Genomic DNA, 16,128 nt, shown 5'->3' with positions numbered 1-16,128 from the left:
ATACTGGTAACCATATTGAAAAGTAAAATACGCCATACAATGCAGTAAGTATGCAAAAAATACTTGCCAAACTAAAACTTTTGATCATTAAATTAAAAATCAACTATACTGGATTTTCCTGGTGGCTCAGTGGTAAAGAATCCACCTGCCAATGCAGGAGACATGGGTTCTATCCCTGGTCCGAGAAGATCCCACATGCTGTGGAGCAAACTAAGCCTGTGTGCCACAACTACTGAGCCTGTGCGCTAGAGCCCAGGAGCCGCAACGACTGAAGCCCGAGCACCCCAGAGCTGAGCATGAGAAGCCACCGCAATGAGAAGCCCATGCAACCAGGAGAGTAGCCCCCACTACCTGTGGCTAGAGAAAAGCCCACATAGCAATGAAGACCCAACAGAGTGAAAAATAAATAAACAAAATAAGTTTTAAAAAAATCAACCATACTAAACCATAACATTATAATATTCATCTCTAATACAGTAAGATGAGTATTCTAAAGAAGATACAAACCCCAATGTTTTTAACGAATAAAATGGTCTTGGATTTTCATGGATAAAATTTAAATATACATTTAAATAACTCACTTATCTTAGAAAACACATTGTGGAGCCAACGATAAATGAAATTATCTTATAGCATACTTTAAAAATATTTCACACATTTTACCTATCATCAGCATATATTCTCAATTTCATATGAAAATTAATACCTGAGAAATTTGCTACGTGAGTACATTCGTCCATAACTCCTTTCATAAATATTAAAGATTCTTTCTGAAGATTGTTTCTTCTTTGTTCTTTACTGAGTAGGTGGCATGACTGAGGACTGCAACTTGTATAACTACTTTTGTTGGTTGAAAGTGTGTGATTGAAGCAGTCCATCTTAGAGGTATCTTGTAACAAGAGTCCTGATGTGGCACTGATAGATGTTTTACTAGATTTATGGCACTCAACAGGTTTTTGGGACACAACTTGGTCCGTCGTATCTAAATTTAAAGTTCTAGAAACCAGATTAAGGTTAGTTAGCTTGTCTGCACTGCTAGGGAAGCGTTTCACGAACTCTTGTCCCATTTTGAAAGAATCTGTCTGAACATATGAAAGAGAAGAAAATGTCATTTAATATAAAATAGGGTTTTATGTAACAACCCTGTCAAAACAAAGAGAAAACACATATATCCATCAAGGAATAAATGGACAAATGAAATATAATATATACATATAATAGATTATTACTCAATCTTAAAAGGGAATGAAATTCGGACACAGGCTACGCCATAGATGAACTCTGAAGACATTCTGCTAAATGAATAAGCCACACACAAAAGGACCATATTGTATGATTCCAGTTTTATGAGGAATCTAGAGCAGTCAAATTCATAGAGACAGAAAGTAGAATGGTGGCTGCCTGGGGCTAGGAAGAGGGATGAACAGAGTTTAGTGTAATGGGTACAGAGTTTCAGTTTCAGATCAGATCAGATCAGTCGCTCAGTCATGTCCGACTCTTTGCGACCCCATGAATTGCAGCACGCCAGGCCTCCCTGTCCATCACCAACTCCTGGAAGAGGAAAAAGTTCTGGAGATGAATGGTGGTGATGGATGGAGGTGATGGTTATACAACATTGTAAATGTACTTACTACTACTGAACTGTACACTTAAAAATGGTTAAAATGGTTAATACTAATGAACTGTACATTTAAAAATGGTTTAAATGGTAAATTTTATGTGATATATATTTTACCATAATAAAAAAAAAAACAGAAAAAAAGGCATCCAAATTTAACTGAGGACTAAGACAAATTGTATTTTATTGCTAAATGTTTCCTACTAAATGATAAAGATTATCATTTAGGCTGTGACACATTTTGTTTTGTTTGTTTTGGCTGCACCACTAGGCTCGCAGGACCTTAGGTTCCCAGACTAGGATTGAGTCTGGGCCCCCAGCAGTGCAAGTGCAGAGTCCTAACCACCGGACAGCCAGGGAAATCTTGCTTGTGTCATGTTTTTATTGTCACAGTTTTGAAATCCATGATTTGTTTTAACCTTAGAACTTCTAAAATTCTTAGGAGTGCATCCTAGCAGTAATACTTTAGTCACCCCAAATTCTTTTCTTAGGCTGAACTAAGACAAATTAAAAATTATCAAGAAAAAATATTAATTATTAAAATTCCCAAAGTATAACACACACTAAGTTTAAGAACTTACAATTTAAGTAAAAATAAAGTTTGTCAGATACTAAAAGCAGTCAAAGAAAAGAACAACAGCCTGGGAAAAATATATTTGCAACTTATATGACAAAGAGCTAACTGCCTTTACAATATTGTAGTGGTTTTTGCCATACATTGACATGAATCAGCCGTGGGTGTAGATGTGTTCCCCATCCTGAAAAATTTTAAGAATGCAGAATGTCTGGTAATTACAAGTATCTCAAAAGCTAAAATGAGAAAAATACAGAAAGTAAGTACTCATTGAATAAATATTATTTTGCTTTGAGGGAGCCAGAAAAGATTCCCTTCCAAGAAATAAGTAATAATGATAAAAGATGTAATTAATACACTATATCTCTTTTAAGCCTTAGCATGCATTTCACCTCAGGACAATTCTGATTTTGACATTCTTAATCTCCTTTGTCTAGAACAGGACCCCATTTTAAGCCATTATTGGAACAGAGTTCATAATCTAAAGCCATTTTTCTCCATAGGATGTATTCATTTTAATACAGAAGCTGCAAAATGGCAAATGACTAAGTCAGTTAAAAAGAATCCATAGCATAATAAATATAAATTTACATTAACTGTCAACAAACTTCTACATGAAGCCTAAAAGTTGATACAGTACAGGTGAGAACATGATTCTTCCATGTTCTCAGACTTTGTTTACTAAATAATACTGTCATAAGATCTGAAAATAAACTTTAATGGGTCTTCCTAAAGCTGCATAATTTTCCAAACAATTTTCCTTTGATTACAGAGCCTGTTCATCCCTTCACTCCTTTTTCGTTTTTCTAAATTTTTTATTTTGCACTGCTGCTGCTAAGTCACTTCAGTCGTGTCCGACTCTGTGCGACCCCATAGGCAGCAGCCCACCAGGCTTCCCCGTCCCTGGGATTCTCCAGCCAAGAACACTGGAGTGGGTTGCCGTATAGCCTATTAACAATGTTGTAATAGCTTCAAGGTGAACAGTGAAGGGACTCAACTATATATGTATATGTATCCATTCTTCCCCAAACTCCCTTTCTATCCATCAATCCTTTTTCAGTCCTTTAACTTTCGAAATGTTTTCTTGACATTTTTCCTTGGCCTCAATCAGCCTTGCCAATTTCTAAACCAGTGCAGCACTTGCCAGAAACAATGGAGTAAGGACTAAAATAACTGTTGTAAGGAAGCCATGTGGATCTTTTGCAAGCCTATACCACAACATACTCAGCCCAGGCCTGTACATCAAACATCTTTGCAGAGGCCTTATGCTTGAGTGAAAGTGAAAATGTTAGTTGCTCAATTGTGTCTGATTCTTTGCAACCCCATGCACAGTAGCCCACCAGGGTCCTCTGTCCATGGAATTCTCTGGGCAAGAATATTGGAGTGGGTTGCCACTTCCTTCTCCAAGGGACTGTTCCCACCCAGGGATCGAACCTGGGTCTCCCACATTTCAGGCATGTTCTTTACTGTCTGGGCCAGGAGGGAAACTTGAGTAGTCTCTGATTTTGTCCTGGGATTATTAGCCAGTCACATTTTCAGGTGACCCTTGGTTGGTTGTCTCCTTTAGCTCTACCATACACTTCTGAGATAAGGCTTAAATTCTGTTATGTTCTCATGTACCTCAATTACAGATTCCAAGCTCATGCTTGGAGGAATAAATATTATTTCTTTAAGGAATATTCTTCCATCCAAAAGGGACTGAAACTGGGTTTGATCTCCAGACCGGACCAGCATGGCACCTGAAACCATCTGCACTTTTCCTTCATACTGGTGTTTCCCCTTCACTCACTCACCCTTCCTCACCAACCCCCTCCTCAGCCCCCACCGCCATCCCACCTGCATCCGGCCCCTGGGGCCACACTCAGCTGACCCTCCCTCCGCCTGGGGCTCACATGGTGGGGGTGTGTGAGAATCAGGGGTGGTTCCCGCCACTCCTTGCAAAGTACCATGGCTGCCTCAGCTAACACTGGGGCAAAACCTGTGCAGTGGGTGCCACCAGCCTCCCCGACTCCCAACTCACCCAGATTATCAGTAACTTTCAAACTGAATGTGCAAAACTTTAAAATTTATGAAAAGAATGGTTACTTTAGGAGAGTAATCAGGAAGCAATTCATTTCCCTGAATTGGTAAATTGGTAAATTAAGGGAAAGAATTAACCCTTTCCTATATGAACTGAGGCTCAGGGGCAAAGAATCTGTGTGCCAATGCAGGAGACTTGGGTTCCATCCCAGGGTCAGGAAAATCCCTTAGAGAAGGAAATGGCAACCCACTCCAGTATTCTTGCTTGGGAAAGCTCATGGACAGAGGAGCCTGGCAGGGGTTGCAAAAGAGTCAGATGAGACTTGGTGACTAAATAACAACAATATGAATTGAACTATGAGACAACCAAATAATTAGCAAAGGAAGTGACTTTTTAAAATAAAAGTATTTAAATTAATAAATGAAAAAAAAAAAGGACAGAATTAGAGTATCAGCATTTTGCAACTCTCAATGTAATAGACATAGGCATTAAGCATCAATGGCTGCTTACACCACAGGAAAGAGCAGCCAGACATTACCTGCTCCCTATACTCTCGACAAAGAACATGGAGGAATATACATGAGAATACAAACAAAAATCTCCACTGTGAGAAACTCTACAAGTAAATAGCCTATGTTCTTCAACAGATAAATTATAATGAAAAGAAAGGAATGAAGAAGAATTTATAGATTAAAGATACTTAAAAGACACATCAAATAAAAGATGTGTATCTAGGAATGCATATCTGGACAATAAAATTATCTTAAAGACAGAAGGAAGTAATTACTATAAAAATCAGGATGATGATAACTAAACAGTAGAGGGAGGAGGGCCTTTTGATTAGGACACATGAAAGACGTTTTTGGTTTGGGTGCTAAAGTGCTGAGCTGGGTGGTCAAGTTCTATTCTTGACCTATTACAAATGCATTAGCTATTTAATAAACGTAGTAAGCTATACATTAGCTTTGCATGATTGTGGTTAGGACTCTGTGCTCTCACTGCCGAGGGCCTGGGTTCAATCCCTGATCAGGGAACCAAAGTCTCACAAGTCATGCAGCATGGTCAAAAAAAAAAAAGAAAGAACAAATATATATATATTTTTTAAAAATCTGCAATTCTTTTAAAAAATCTGAATCATTAACCATGGTCAAAATCCACCCCCCCATGTTATGCAAAAGTTAAAAATACTTACTCCACAGTATTCAAGCATGTGAATAATTTCTTCTTCATAAACTGTCTGTGTGTAATACTGCTTTTCTAGTTCCCTCCAATTAATTGATTTACTTAGCACGCCCTGAAATAACAAACTAAATTAAGATCAGATCACATCTGTAAAGCATGTTGTCCAATAGTTTGATTATTCTTACTGTGCAGAAAAAAAATTAACAAAGCAGGCTTGAGATTTCCTATCTCTGGACAAGCCTACTTATAAGGTTGGACCTATTTAACTAGTAAACAATAATTCTTTACCCTGATATAAAACTTCCAAAATGATGTGGGTCTCTAAGCCTAAACTGCTGATACAAACAATGCTGTTTCTACTAAACATTGGATTTCCTTCTGGAATTTTAGTATGTGAGGCTGAGAATACCTAAGAACTCTGACCTCTGATATAAACCCCGGACTTCAAGGCTCAGGTGAGTTTCATTGAGGGACAACAATTTGCACCTATTGTCATAACTCACTGCTGAAGAAATTAAACACATTCTGAAAGACTCCTTTGGAAGCTTATGCTTGGTTTCTTCTGGACTGTACCCTGTGTGCCTTTTTCCTTGGCTGATTTTATAGTGAATCCTTTTGCTGCAATATGTTTTAGTTGTGAATATGACTATATATGGAGTCCTGTGATTCCTTCCAGTGAATCACCAAACCTGGGGGTGATTTTGGGAACCCTGAAAATTATTATGTTTAATTATATATAGCTATCTAAATATTAACTGCAATTAAATTACCGTAGTGAAGACCCCAGATGCTGTGGACCACGACAGACATGGAATCAATGGCATGGGCTTAGGCCAGTTGGATACTGCTAAGGAAGCCATCTGTAAGATAACACAGAGAGATTCAGTTTAAAGTTCACAGTCATTAAATGAAAAATATTTAATATTAAGAAGCACTTTGGGACTGGGATGGGGAGGGAGGTAGGAGGGAGGTTTAAGAGAGAGGGGACAAATATATACCTATGGCTTATTCATGTTAGATGTATGGTGGAAGCAATCACAATATTGTAAAGTAATTATCTTCCAGTTAAAAAAAATTTTTGTATAGTAGTTGGTGAAATAAAACATGAACACAAAGTCTCTTAAACACTCATGAGAATGTCTAGCAACCTCTCCAAATTCCCCAGATCATAAACTCAACAATGACATATAATTGCCTCCTAAAAAACCAATAAAGTATATTAGGAAATTTTAAGTATCTTTAAATTTTAAGACCCTTCACAGAAACCTACCTTCTACTGGGTAAATATAGAGCAAACATGCTGGGATGTAGATCCTGGGCAGTAGGCTAAGCACACTCATTACTTAAGTGACCTGCTCAGGCTGAGCAAGATTGTAACTAAAAATCTCAGACTTTTGAGGTTGACTGAAAGGTGTCAAGAATTTGGTGAACTACAAAGCAGATTATATAGCTGATATAAAATGATGCAGTATGTTTAGAGAAGTGAAATGTTACTTTTGGCTAGAGGAATTACAGAAGGCTTCATGAAATAGCGATCTTTTAGGGGAAAAGATAGACGGGATCTTGTCTTCTATATAAAGAAGACGGTATGATCAAAGGCAGATGGTGAGAAATACAGGGTCTGGTGGGGAAACAGCCAATATACTTCAGTTAGGCTGGTCAATAGGGCACATGTATCCAGAGGAGTAGGGAGACAGGTAGGGCCAGAAAGCTTGATCAGGATCAGATCAGAGGTTCCTTTGTTCCATAGATAATGGGGAATTAATAAAGAAACTGGAACAAAGTAGCGTTATTGTCAAAGAATTGATTCAATGAAGCTAAAAAGTATTTTATAAGATTGATTAGAGAGGGTGAGATTTGAGGTAGGGAAACCAGTTAATAGGTAGCAGTCCAGCTTATAAGTTACAACACTCTGACTTAGGTCATAAAAATGGAAACAGTACTAGATAGGAAAATAAATCTTTTGCCACCTTTCAGTTTCAGTGTCTTTAGTTGTTTCAAATTTGAGTTTTTGAAGCTAATTTTATCAGTTTCAGCCTTTGGTAATTGCTTTGAATTTGAGTAAGTTTTTAAACTTAATCTTATAACTCAAATGAATTATAAAAAATATGTATCTATAGATATAGATATAAATGTACTGAATGCTTGTTATGTCCAAGAAATGAGCCAGAGGGTCATGTTCCTGGCCCTCACTGAATCAACTGCTTTACAGAGAAAATGGACTGCTAGACAAACAGCCACAGTGCAAAGAAATAAGTACATGTTACTGAAAAATGAAGTGTGGTCTGGGAATCAGGAAGAGCTTCTTCCAGCTCTAACCTTGAAGCGGAAGGGCAAGCTGCTACCTGGCTAGGTGATAAGGAGTGAGGGGGCACTAGAGGGATGCACAGCTAGTGCCAGTTCCATAGTAAAACCTTTGGCAGGTTTTAAGCAGGAGAGAGCAGAGAACAGATTTAGGAAGACCACACTAGTTATAGTGTGGGAAAAAGCTCTTAAGAAAAAGATTGAGGAGAGAAAAGACTAAATGGAGAAACCAATGAGGAGACTGTACACTCTAGAAAGCAAAGATAAAATAGGTTGATGGTAGGGGATGGAGGGAAGAGATAATTGAAAAGTGTTTTGCAAATCAGCTATCTTCAGGAATTTAATAGCAAAATAAGGCATTTATAGTTGAGATTTGAAAAGCTAATTTTTATTATCAACTTTTAATAAAATATTAAATCTAATACCTGAAATATAGCTGTGAAGTAAGTAGTAAAATCAGTATCTCCATAAATCACAAAAAAATCATTATTTAATAATTGGAATAAAAGTTTAGAATCTGTTCCTGCAGGATTTCCCTGGTGGTCCAGTGACTGGGACTCTGCACTCTCAATGCAGGAGCCCGGGTTGGATCCCTGTTCAGGGAACTAGATTCCATATGCTGCAACTACAAGATGCTGTGTGCTGCAATTAAGACCTGGAGAAGCTAAGTAAAAAAAATAAGAAGAAATATTAAAAAAAATTGGTTTCTGCTTTCACCAAAAGTAAAATTAATTCTATACCTAAAGTGATTTCTTTTCTTTTGGCCATACCATGCAGCATTAGTTCCCTGACCAGGGATCAAACCCACACCCCTGCACTGGAAGCATGGAGTCTTAACCACAGGACCTCCAGGGAAGTCCCTAAAGTGAATTTGTAAATAATTAGATTCTCTAGACCTTCCACCCACTTCACAACCCTCTTCAGTGCTCATAGCCCACAGGTAAGGAGACAGGGCAATAGTTTGAAGCTGCAGTTTTCTCTGGCATGGGTCTACTGTTAGATGCCCACAGAGGACAAGCCATAAATCCATTACCATGCTTGATTCCATAGATCTTATAAACATAACCACAATTAAATATAAGTTGAAATGAAAATGCTTACGTGTCCTCCCATGGATATTCCGGTCATTCCTAGAGGTCCATAACCCTCCCTCTCTAGCCAGTGCAAGAGAGCTGCAGATTCTAAAACGAGAGCTCCTCCCATCACAAAAAGGTCGGACACGTTTTTTAAGCTGGACCTTCTAGCCTCGCAAAACAAAAGAGAAAATTATTTATGTTTTTACATTTTTATACACACAAATTTACAATAGGCAGCCAAAATGCATGTTTTTCTTTTAAAGGACCAGATAGCTAAGTATTAATAAAACAATGGTATAAATTGATTAAAATTAAATTGCTGCTAACATTGTTCTACATATTAATCACCTAAAATTTAAAAAGTTGTATCTGCTCTACAACATACAACCTTCATTGAATTTCAACTACTGAGCTATTTCGAAATCCAGAGGAGAACATATTATTTATTTGACAGAACTTAAAAGTGTTAAAATATGTATGGGAAAATAATATTTCTATATTGTCAATTTTTAGTTAAATTACCACATCAATAAAAGGAAAAACAAATTTACAGTTGTCCCTTCTTAGGAAAAAAAATTACAATAGAGCTTAAAGCTCACATTAAAAAAAAAAATATATATATATAAAAGAATTGAAACCTAATAGTAATTTTGTTTAGGTTTAATTGAAACCTAATAATAATTTTCATAGAACCAGAGCAAAAAACTCTTAAATTTGTATGGAAACACAAAAGACCCGAAAAGCTAAGGCAATCTCAAGAAAGAAAAATGGAGTCTGGAGGAGTCAGACTCTCTGATTTCAGACTGTACTACAAAGCTACAGTAATCAAGACAATATGGTAATGGCACAAAAACAGAAATCTAGATCAATGGAATAGGATAGAAAGCCCAGAAATAAACTCATGCACCTATGGTCATTTAATTTATGACAAGAGAGGCAAGAATATACCATGGAGAAAAGACAGTCTCTTCAATAAGTGGTGTTGGTAAAACTGGACAGATACATGTAAAAGAATGAAATTCAAAAACTCGCTAACACCATACACAAAAATAAACTCAAAATGGATTAAAGACCTAAATGTAAGACCAGAAACTAAGAAGTCTTAGTGGGCTTTCCTGGAAGTCTAGTTGTTGAAAATCTGCACTTCCAAGGCAGGGGGTACAAGTTTGATCCCTGGTCAGGAAAATAAGGTCCTACATGCTGCGTGGTGTGGCCATAAGATTAAAAAACACAAAAACCTCTTAGAGGAAAACACAGGCAGAACACTCTTTGACATAAATCACAGCAATATCTTTTTTTTTTGGCTGTACCACACAGCATGTGGAATCTTAGTTCCATGACCAGGGATTGAACCTGTGCCCCAAGCATTGGAAACACAGAGTCTTAACCAATGGACTGCCAGGAAGTCCAGCAGTATCATTTTTGATCTATCTCCCAGAGTAATGAAAATAAACAAATGAGGCCTAACTAAACTCAAAACCTTTTGCACAGCAAAGGAAACCATAAACAAAACAAAAAGACAACCCACAGGCTGGGAGAAAATATGTGTAAACAAAGCGACTGACATACAGCCCATGCAGCTCTACGTAAAAAAAAAAAACAAAACACACACTCAAAAAATGGGCAGAAGATCTAAAAAGACATTTCTCCAAAGAAGACAGGCAGATGACCAAAAAGCACACGAAAAGATACTCAATATCACTAATTATCAGATGCAAATCAAAACCACAATGAAGTAACACCTCATACAGTCAGAATGGCCATTAACAAAAAGTCCACCAAAAAAAAAAAAAAAAAAAGTCCACAAACAGTAAATGCTGGAGAGGGTAAGGAGAATAGGAAACCCTCCTACACTGTTGGTTGGAATGTAAATTGGTATAATCACTAAGGAGAACAGTATGGAAGTTCCATAAAAAAATAAATAAATAACTACCATATTATCCATCAATCCCACTCCTGAGTATATATCTGGTGAAAACCAAAATCCAAAAGGATACACTCATCCCAGTGTTTGCTGCAGCACTATTTACAATAGCCAAGACACGAGTGAGTGAAGTCGCTCAGTCGTGTCCGACTCTTTGAGACCCCATGGACAGTAGCCTACCAGGCTTCTCCGTCCATGGGATTTTCCAGGTAAGAGTACTAGAGTGGGTTGCCATTTCCTTCTCCAAGACATGGAAGCAACCTAAATGCCCACTGACAGAAGAATGATAAAGATGTGGTACATATATACAATGGACTATTACTCAACCATAAAAAAGAATGAAATAATGCCATTTGCAGCAACATGGGTGGATCTCAAGATTACCGTACTAAGTCAGACAAAGAAAGACAAATATCATAGGCTATCACTCATATGAGGAATCTAGTTTTAAAAGGATACAAACGAACTTATTTACAAAGCAGAAACAGACTTACAGATATTGAAAATAAACGTATGGCTGCCAAAGGGGAAATGTGAAGGGAAGGGATAAATCAGGAGTTTGGAATAAACATGCCCACAGTACAATATATAAGATAGATAACCAACAAAGACATACTGTATAGCACGGGGAACACTACTCAATATTCTGTGATAACCTATATAAGAGAAGAATCAAAAAAAGAATGACTAGATGTATAACTGAATCACTTTGGTACACCTAAAACTAACACAACACTGTAAATCAACTATACTCCAATAAAATTAAAATATTAAAAAAGGAACAAGGCAACAATAACAAAAGGAAAATAAATAGCAATGTAAAAGAATTCAACCTAATACTAGTCTCCTGGATTACTGAAATCTCGACTATTAGAAAAATGATTTTTATAAAAATACATGTTTTAATGAATTTAAACATACCAATTCAACTGAAACTTTGTTTTAGAAATTGATTGTACATACAAGTATTTACTTGTAAGAATTATTTTACGCCATATTTTTAGAATCCAGAACCATTCTTATATAATGATAAAAAATATGACTTTATTACTAAAGTGACCAAGTTATAATCTATTTTTCAAATTTAATTCACATAAAGACATACTCCTATAGGAAACATTGCCAGAATGTATAAAAATTCACTTTGTCAATGGTTATTATATGTAGAATAATTATGTAGACATATTATGTGCCTATGTAGAATAATTATGTGCAAAGAACCAAGTGCCATAGGAATGCAAAGCTTTGAAAAACAGAACTCTGGCTCCCAGAAGACCTTATCTCCACTGTCCTACCATATCCTCTTAGAGTTAAGTCCACAAAGCAGCTTTCTCTTTATAGAAACTATGCTATCTTTTGCCAAAATAAATTATATTCATCATCATAAAAAGGCCTATTTATCGTTACATTGGATTTCTATCCTTGTTCCAATTTTCTATTTATGATCATAGTTCTCCTGATTACTTATTTTAGCCTGGTATGGAAGTTTGAAATCTTAGTTCCACTTCAGTTGGTTCTTTTACATAGAAGTTACTAATGTAGGTTCTAGGACAATGGTTCTTTGTAACAATGGACTGAGTCTCAAATGGTTTAACCATTTTTGATGAAAGCAGGCATAGATGGCTTTGAGAGAGAGAAAGAGAGAGAGATGAAAGTGAGAGAGAACTGTTTATTATAATTTAAATTATAGGCAATTTCTTACTTAGGATGAATTGTTCAAGAAAAACAAAATAAAGTATTATATTTCTTGGGTATATAATATCTGATAGGATAACTTATAAACATAATTCTCAACAATCCTTCATGGAAGAAATTATTTAGTATTCCCACTTCATAAATGAGTTAACTGATACTTGGAGAGACCAAGGCCATACAATTAGCAAATGGTAAGTTATGATTCCAAAGTATATTTATGACTCCAAAGTCACAGTCTTCCTATTAAACTTACGCTGATTCTTAGAACTCAATAACCTCTTGTACTTTTTAACCACTTATATGACACACCTAGTTCTGAATTTATGGCATGGCTCCTGAGTAAGAATTCTTGGACTATTTAGTTTTGCATTTTAACTTTTCACAAGGTTTTGAAAGGAGATTCTAAACTACCCTTCACAGAATATAGGTTTGCCTCCACTGCACTGTGCTTTTGTCTGTACCTCTTTCACGTTCTCACCACTTTATAAAGACCTATGGTGGTGGTTTACTTGCTAAATTGTGTCCATCTCTTTGTGACCCCATGTACTGTAGTCTGCCAGGCTCTTCTTCCATAGGACTTCTCAAGCAAGAACACTGGAGTTGATTGCCATTTCCATCTCCAGGGGATTGTCCCAGCCCAGGGATCGAACCCAGGTCTCCTGCTTGGTAGGAGGATTCTTTACCACTGAGACACCTGGGAAGCCTGTTACGACCACTTTGAACACGTGACTTCTCTATCCCCAGCACTTTCCATCTTCCTACTTCTTCACTTGAAGGTCTAACAGTCATTACAAGTTTAACATGTCCAAGGAAGAACTTTTGATCTCTTACCTACAATATTCAATTTTTTAACAAGTCGTCTTATTTCAACTTGTAAATTTTACCTAAAGTACATTAGTACTTCATTTCCTCTGCTACCACTTGACTTTAGTCAAATTTTCCCCTGCATTATTGAAATTAACTTATATGCAGAGTACATCATGAGAAACGCTGGGCTGGAAGAAGCACAAGCTGGAATCAAGATTGCCGGGAGAAATATCAATAACCTCAGATATGCAGATGACACCACCCTTATGGCAGAAAGTGAAGAGGAACTCAAAAGCCTCTTGATGAAAGTGAAAGTGGAGAGTGAAAAAGTTGGCTTAAGCTCAACATTCAGAAAACTAAGATCATGGCATCTGGTCCCATCACTTCATGGGAAATAGATGGGGAAACAGTGGAAACTGTCAGACTTTATTTTTCTGGGCTTCAAAATCACTGCAGATGGTGATTGCAGCCATGAAATTAAAAGATGCTTACTCCTTGGAAGGAAAGTTATGACCAACCTAGACAGCATATTCAAAAGCAGAGAGATTACTTTGCCAACAAAGGTCTGTCTAATCAAGGCTATGGTTATCCCAGTGGTCATGTATGGATGTGAAAGTTGGACTATAAAGAAAGCTAAGCACAGAAGAATTGATGCTTTTGAACTGTGGTGTTGGAAAAGACTCTTGAGAGTTCCCTGGACTGCAAGGAGATCCAACCAGTCCATTCTAAAGGAGATCAGTCCTGGGTGTTCATTGGAAGGACTGATGTTGAAGCTGTAACTCCAGTACTTTGGCCACCTGATGCAAAGAGCTGTCTCACTGGAAAAGACCCTGATGCTGGGAAAGATTGAAGGTAGGAGGAGAAGGGGACGGCAAAGGATGACAAGGTTGGATGGCATCACCGACTCAATGGACATGGATTTGGGTGGACTCTGGGAGTTGGTGATGGACAGGGAGGCCTGGTGTGCTGCGGTTCATGGGGTCACAAAGAGTCGGATACGACTGAGCGACTGAACTGAACTGAATTGTAATAGTCTCCTATGTGAAGCTACTTTATTGCTACTCTTGCCCCAGTAAGCCAGATAGGCCTTTAAAAACATAGATCAGATCACTCCTTTGCTTGAAATTCTCCAGAGGTTTCCCAATGCACATACAGTAAAATTCAAAGCACGGTTGTTGTTTATGTCATGTCCGACTCTTTGTGACCTCATGCACTGCAGCACGCCAGGCTTCCCTGTCCCCCGGAAGTTCCTTTTCATTATATCATGTCCTCATATCTAATACTGCTTCAACCATGCACTCACCCCCTATAATTCTTTCTCCCATTTATCTGCTTCATTTTCTTCATGGCATTGATAAGCACCTAAAATTATCTTTTATTTTTATCTAGCTCCCATACTAGAATATAAACTCTATGAAGGTAAGAACCTTGTCGTTTTGTTGCTATCTTACCAGTGGTTAGGGTCAAATATCTATTGAATGAACCAAAATCAAACACAATATATTAATAAATTATGGAAACACAAGAAAACTGATTTAAAAGTTTATCATTTTAAAAGACAAGAAAATAAAAAAAGCTTATCTTCAGATTACCTATACTACACATTGCAAGAATAAAAAGAGTAGTGTTTCATTTCACAAACTAAATGTACCTTAAAAAGGGAAAGTCTTTTAATTTCTTTGGTTACAGTTTTACAAATACAATGTATCTTTAGTCAGCCTATTAAAATTTCTTATTTATCTTTTTATTAGACATTGCAAAAAGCTTAAAACAACAATTTAAGATAATATGCATTAAATTTTCAGTTTTATAACAGAAAATCTTCCCCAATAACACTTGGATATTAAACTTAAAAATGTTTAGCCTATCAAAAATTTCAGAATTGCTGAAAATTTAGTATAAAGAATGGAAAATGAAGGTAACACATACTTACATTTGGTCCTTGGGTTTCCTGCAGCCATTTAAGGATGTGGGTCAAAGAGAAAGTTTGACAATAATTAAATGTACTGTGTCTCAAAACACATGAACTTAAGCAAAACAGTTAAATTTGAAGACAATTTAATGCTGAAATTAACTATTTTTCAGTTATCTCATATAAGCTGTTTATAAGTTCTCAAGTTTTTCAACTTAATTTTCTTTTTTAAAAAAGCTTAATTGAAATATAGTCACAACCAGACAATTCACTCATTAAAGTGTACAACTCAATGTTTTTAGTATATTCAACAAGGTTGTGTAATTGTCAACTTGATTTAAAAATGAAGTTTATTGGTTTCTTTCTTCATGTATACATTTTTATAGAAAATCTTGAAAATACAGAAAAGCATGTTTGAAGAAAAACTATTTTATCTACAGAAAACCATAATAATATTTTGGTATACTTCTTTCCAACATTTTCACTTCTGCACAGTTTTTTTTTTTTTTGCACAGTTTTTTAAATGAACTTACTGTTCTAGGTTTTTTTATACCTATGTCATATCATAGTTTTATACATTATTTTTGCATTAAAAATACTTTTCATTCATTATTGTAAACTTTTAATAATAACTTGCTAAAATCTACTGAATGACTGTTATTTGCCAGGCACTGTTCTAGAAAGGAATAATCATTTAATACTTTAAATAACCTAAGAGATTATTCCCATTTATGAAGGAAAAGTTGAGGCACTAAAAGGTTCAAGGTTATACAGGTAGTAAATGGCAAAAAGTAACAAACATAAAATAACCAATCATACAACATTCCAATGTTATAAACCACAATTTAATTAACCATTTTCTACTATTAGACATTTAATTTATTTCCAGTGGTTTTATCTTTAGAGTAAACGTCCCAGAATTAATATGACTCTGTCAAGGGATGTGAGATTTTTAAAGGCTCACAATGCATATGGTAAAAATGCTTTCAAAAGGTTGAACAGTCATTAGTAATGAA

General features: G+C 36.3%; 1 protein-coding gene, 1 non-coding gene and 1 pseudogene across 5 annotated transcripts in view; all 3 read right to left on the bottom strand.

Moving 5' to 3' along the window:
- ABHD18 (abhydrolase domain containing 18) overlaps positions 1-16,128 on the bottom strand; it is a 39,272-nt gene that overhangs the window by 5,262 nt on the left and 17,882 nt on the right. For 2 of the 4 annotated variants that reach the window (XM_070386507.1, XM_070386506.1), the window contains exons 2-6: positions 15,134-15,151; positions 8,800-8,938; positions 6,165-6,254; positions 5,405-5,506; positions 707-1,082 (exon numbers count right to left, since the gene is read on the bottom strand). In XM_070386507.1, the coding sequence (XP_070242608.1) occupies positions 707-1,082; positions 5,405-5,506; positions 6,165-6,254; positions 8,800-8,901 (670 nt within the window). In that variant the 5' untranslated portion in view covers positions 8,902-8,938; positions 15,134-15,151. Of the gene's footprint in view, positions 1-706; positions 1,083-5,404; positions 5,507-6,164; positions 6,255-8,799; positions 8,939-15,133; positions 15,162-16,128 lie in introns of all 4 variants that reach the window. The other 2 variants (XM_005904818.3, XM_070386508.1) reach the window with 2 other exon arrangements.
- Positions 1,092-5,398, bottom strand: LOC138991496 (small integral membrane protein 15-like; annotated as a pseudogene).
- On the bottom strand, positions 8,603-8,736 carry LOC138991517 (small nucleolar RNA SNORA42/SNORA80 family). The gene has a single exon (XR_011467497.1). It is a non-coding gene; the product is annotated as a small nucleolar RNA SNORA42/SNORA80 family (small nucleolar RNA).

The sequence above is a fragment of the Bos mutus genome, chromosome 17 (assembly GCF_027580195.1).
Source record: "Bos mutus isolate GX-2022 chromosome 17, NWIPB_WYAK_1.1, whole genome shotgun sequence".
NCBI classification, from domain to species: Eukaryota; Metazoa; Chordata; class Mammalia; order Artiodactyla; family Bovidae; genus Bos; species Bos mutus.
Note: the sequence above shows the minus strand (reverse complement) of the source record. Positions and strands in the feature narration are given on the sequence as shown.